Here is a 4,162-nt window from a genome sequence, read left to right on the forward strand (position 1 = left end):
CATTGACACAGTCTGGGGCCACAGCAAAGGTGGAGAGAAATGAAATGAGAAATGGCAAAACCAGTAGCACTTCATTTGGACAATACTAAAAAAAATAAAAAGAATGAGAATAATAAACCAACCACCATACGCAAGAAGAACAATGAAAGATTACATTGATTTCAAGTGATTTGCAGAAATTGGCAAGCAGTTTAATGTTTCTGATATAGTCCAGTCACCAATCTCCACACTGCAGCCTTGAGCTCCTGGTTTCTCAGGCTGTAGATGAGGGGATTCAGGGCTGGAGGCACCACCGAATACAGAACTGACAGGGCCAGATCAAGGGATGGGGAGGAGATGGAGGGGGGCTTCAGGTAGGCAAAAACGCCAGTGCTAAGAAACAGGGAGACAACAGCCAGGTGAGGGAGGCAGGTGGAAAAGGCTTTGTACCGTCCCTGCTCAGAGGGGATCCTCAGCACAGCCCTGAAGATCTGCACATAGGAGAAAACAATGAACACAAAGCAGCTTGAGGCTACACAGGCACTTAGAGCAAGAAGCCCAAGTTCCCTGAGGTAGGATTTGGAGGAGGAGAGCTTGAGGATCTGTGGGATTTCACAGAAGAACTGGTCCAGGGCATTGCCATGGCACAGAGGCAGGGAAAATGTATTGGCTGTGTGCAGCAGTGAGTAGAGAAAGGCACTGGTCCAGGCAGCTGCTGCCATGTGGGCACAAGCTCTGCTGCCCAGGAGGGTCCCGTAGTGCAGGGGTTTGCAGATGGACACGTAGCGGTCATAGCACATGATGGTCAGGAGGGAAAGCTCTGCTGAGATAAAGAACATAAAGAAGAAGAGCTGAGCAGCACATCCTGAGTAGGAGATGTTCCTGGTGTCCCAGAGGGAATTGTGCATGGCTTTGGGGACAGTGGTGCAGATCATACCCAGGTCGCTGAGGGCCAGGTTGAGCAGGAAGAAGAACATGGGCGTGTGCAGGTGGTGGCTGCAGGCTACGGCGCTGATGATGAGGCCGTTGCCCAGGAGGGCAGCCAGGGAGATGCCCAGCAAGAGGCAGAAGTGCAGGAGCTGCAGCTGCCGTGTGTCTGCCAATGCCAGCAGGAGGAAGTGCCTGATGGAGCTGCTGTTGGACATTTGATTTCTCTGGCTATTGGGAGCTGTTCATGGAGAAAAGTTAGTGACCGGTTGGGAGAAACTTCTTCCAGCCAAATCAAAGCCTTTTTCCACAGACCCTTCTCCTGTAACACTCTGACACCCTTTTCAATTTCCAGAAGATTTTTCTTCAGCTCCAAGTTTGGAGCCCTGGCTGGTGCTGCCTGAGTGGGACTTCAGGTTTAGGGTAGGTACACACAGAGGTTTTTATAGTTCAGCCTTGCTGTGCAGACATAGGAGGGGCACAGGGACCTGTCCTTTTGTTCTTCTTTGAATCTCTGTTAACACAGACAGCCCTGTCAGCATCTGCCCTCTCACTGCCAGTGAACAGGAATGGTAAAGTCTCTTAAAATGTACTAGTGTTATTTACAGCTTTTCTTCATCTCCCCTGCTGATTATTTTTGGATGTCAGAAACTCTTTGCATTTCTGCTGCCCTCAGGGAGAACAGTGAGTTCTCTGAGGCAAGGTGGTGAGTGGAGAAGAAGGGGAGGATGTCTGTCACCCTGTCCTGTTTCAGGATTCTCTAAGCTTTCACCTTTCCCAGACAGAGGATGATCACCCTCCCATGTTTCCCTTAAAAACCATCCTGACATTGCTGACAGCAGATGGATCCCCACAGTCCACCAAATGTCCATCCCCTTCTCAAGGTCTCAGCCCCACATTTGTACCCAGGACGGGGCTCATTTCACCAACCCAAAAGTATTTTCTCATCATAGACCTTCTGTGTCTCACTGTGGGGCTTTTAGATAACACAGAGATGCTACAGACAGGTTTGTATCCTGGAGGGAAGCTCAAAGCTTGGACTAAAATCTCAGGGAGATTCCAGGTGTCCCTATGATGGCATTGGATGAAGGGAGATGCAGCTCCTTCCCTGGCTGCACTGACAGCATTGCCCAGAGCTGGGTACTGGGGACAGCGTCACCCTGAGCCAGCTGTGCCCCCTCCAGAGCCCCCAGTGCCGGGCAGCTGCTCCCAGCCCTGTGCTCTGCAGAGGGAACTGGGCCCGGGGCTGCAGAGCTGCCCCACGGCTCTGCTGCAGCTCTGCCTGCACAGGAGGGGCTGCACGCCTTGGAGCCCCAGCCCTGAGGGCAGAGGCTTGGCTGGGGCACAGGAGGGAGGGGGCTTGTTCAGAGGGAGGGGCTGCACTGGAGGGGATCCTGTGGACATCTCTAAACTCTCCCTGCCACAGCATTGCTGGGTTTTGTTTTCTCTCATTGCCCGATCTTCTCTCTGCTTCCTGCAGATTTCCCTCCAGCAGGTGTTTCCCAGTGCCTGATCTCTCCCTGCCAGCACTCACAGACCCCAAATCTCTGTGCACTCTCCTTGGCCTGACAGAACCCTGCTTGTTTTCAGGGCACTGCCTGGGGCCAGGTTCTGTTTGCAGATGGGACAAAGGACAGCTCAGACTGAGCCTGATGGGTTCAGCAAATGGGATGCTGGTGCTGTTCATGGGCAGAGTGGCTGAAAGTACATTAGGGATCTCCTGTGAATCTACAGAACACAAAAATAACAGTTCCAATGTCTCAGGAACTTTTAAAATTTTTTAATTAATAATTCATAATCAATCTTGAATATTAATCCCCCCACTCCCTGCCATTCTCCAATATTAGGAATCTGAAGTCTTTGGAAATGTCCTAATTTTTAATGAAATCCTTGTATTGGAAATATTTTATGACTGACCAGCATTCCTCAGCATGTCAAAGCTTCATGAGCATTTCACCTCCCCTGCACCAGAAATATTCAGAGTTTTACTCACAGAGTCTGTAGGCTTTGGGATGTTCCAGCTTTAGGAGATCACTCCAGGAGCTGCAGCTTCATTGTCCTGCAGCCAGAGGTTCCTGCGGCAAATGCTGGCAGTGATTCTGCCCCAGGCACTTCTCAGCACTTCCCAGCCCTGACGGATTGAAGCTCTCTGTGCCTCTGTGCTGTGCCCAGGGTGGCTACCGGCAGTGCCCCAGCCCTGCTGGGCTGGGAGAGGAGCTGCTCCTCAGGAGAAATGTCTTTTTGAAGGTCTTCTTGGTTTGCCAGGAGCTGCTTCTGTGCCAGGAGCCCAGCCCAACTCAGCAGCACAGAGCACAAGGACTTTAATGACCCTCTTGGGGCTTTGGTGTTGTTTACATCAAACTCAGTCCCTGAGAGAGTGTTCAAAAAACTTCTCAAGAACTCAAACTTAAATTGAAAGTCTGAAGTTTCTTGAAGTTGTTATGGTTCCCACTGAGGGACATGACTGAGAAAGTGTCCCTGGTTAGTTCCAGTTAGAGCAGAACACTGGAGGCAGTGATGACAGCTGGGGACAAAGAAGGCAAAGGTGTCTCTGGTGCTGAGCAAAGCTGGATGTGTTTGAGGAATGCCAAGGGCAAAGGCCTGAGCCCCAGTCCCTGGCCAGGCAGATCCTGTCCCTCCCTCCTTGCTCAGGGCTCTTGCCGGGATGGGCACTGGCATGTGGGGATGTGCAATGGCAAGGGCAGGAGCATGGGGCGGCCCCTGCCAGGCTGCTGAGCAGGGACAAGGAGGCAATGAGGCCCCAGCCCTGCAAGGGTCACTTGTCCCCTCGTGGCCTCAGGCCCAGGCCCAGCAGCCATGGCCAAAGTGCTGCCCAAGTTGGCTCTGGCAGGGCTGTCTTGCAGCTGCTGCCCATCCCTGTGCCCTGTGCAGCCCAGGCTGTCCCACGGTGTCCCTGCCCCGTGCCTCTGTCCCTGCAGGCTGTCGGCATTCCCCGGCTGCCCCACCTGGCTGGGTCCTTCCTTACCTGACAGCTCTGCCTCCTGCCTGCCCCTGCCTGCCCACACAAAGCCTAGGGATGACCCAGACTCCTTCTGGGGGCCATGTTGCACCACAGTCCTGCTCTGAGAGGGAAATTCCTTTCTCTTTGGGTCCTGTCTGGCCCTCCCTATCTCTCCTTTGCATTAATTCTTTCTTTCTCTGTCTGTTCTCTACTATGTAAAAAAGATCCACCACCTCTGAAACCACCATTCAGTCCCTTCCAGGGCTCACCTCTGCTGTCCTCAGTCCCCACCCA

The 4,162-nt window shown here is 52.7% G+C and overlaps 1 protein-coding gene across 1 annotated transcript; it reads right to left on the minus strand.

Moving 5' to 3' along the window:
• Window positions 1-746: 746 nt before the first annotated feature.
• On the minus strand, window positions 747-1,061 carry LOC134434601 (olfactory receptor 14I1-like; the record flags this gene model as incomplete). The annotated part of the gene is made up of 1 exon (XM_063183257.1): window positions 747-1,061. A coding segment is annotated over one exon (315 nt), but the record flags the coding sequence as incomplete, so codon positions are not given.
• Between the last annotated feature and the right edge of the window lie 3,101 nt (window positions 1,062-4,162).

The sequence above is a fragment of the Melospiza melodia genome, unplaced genomic scaffold (genome assembly GCF_035770615.1).
Source record: "Melospiza melodia melodia isolate bMelMel2 unplaced genomic scaffold, bMelMel2.pri scaffold_44, whole genome shotgun sequence".
Classification (NCBI taxonomy): Eukaryota; Metazoa; Chordata; class Aves; order Passeriformes; family Passerellidae; genus Melospiza; species Melospiza melodia.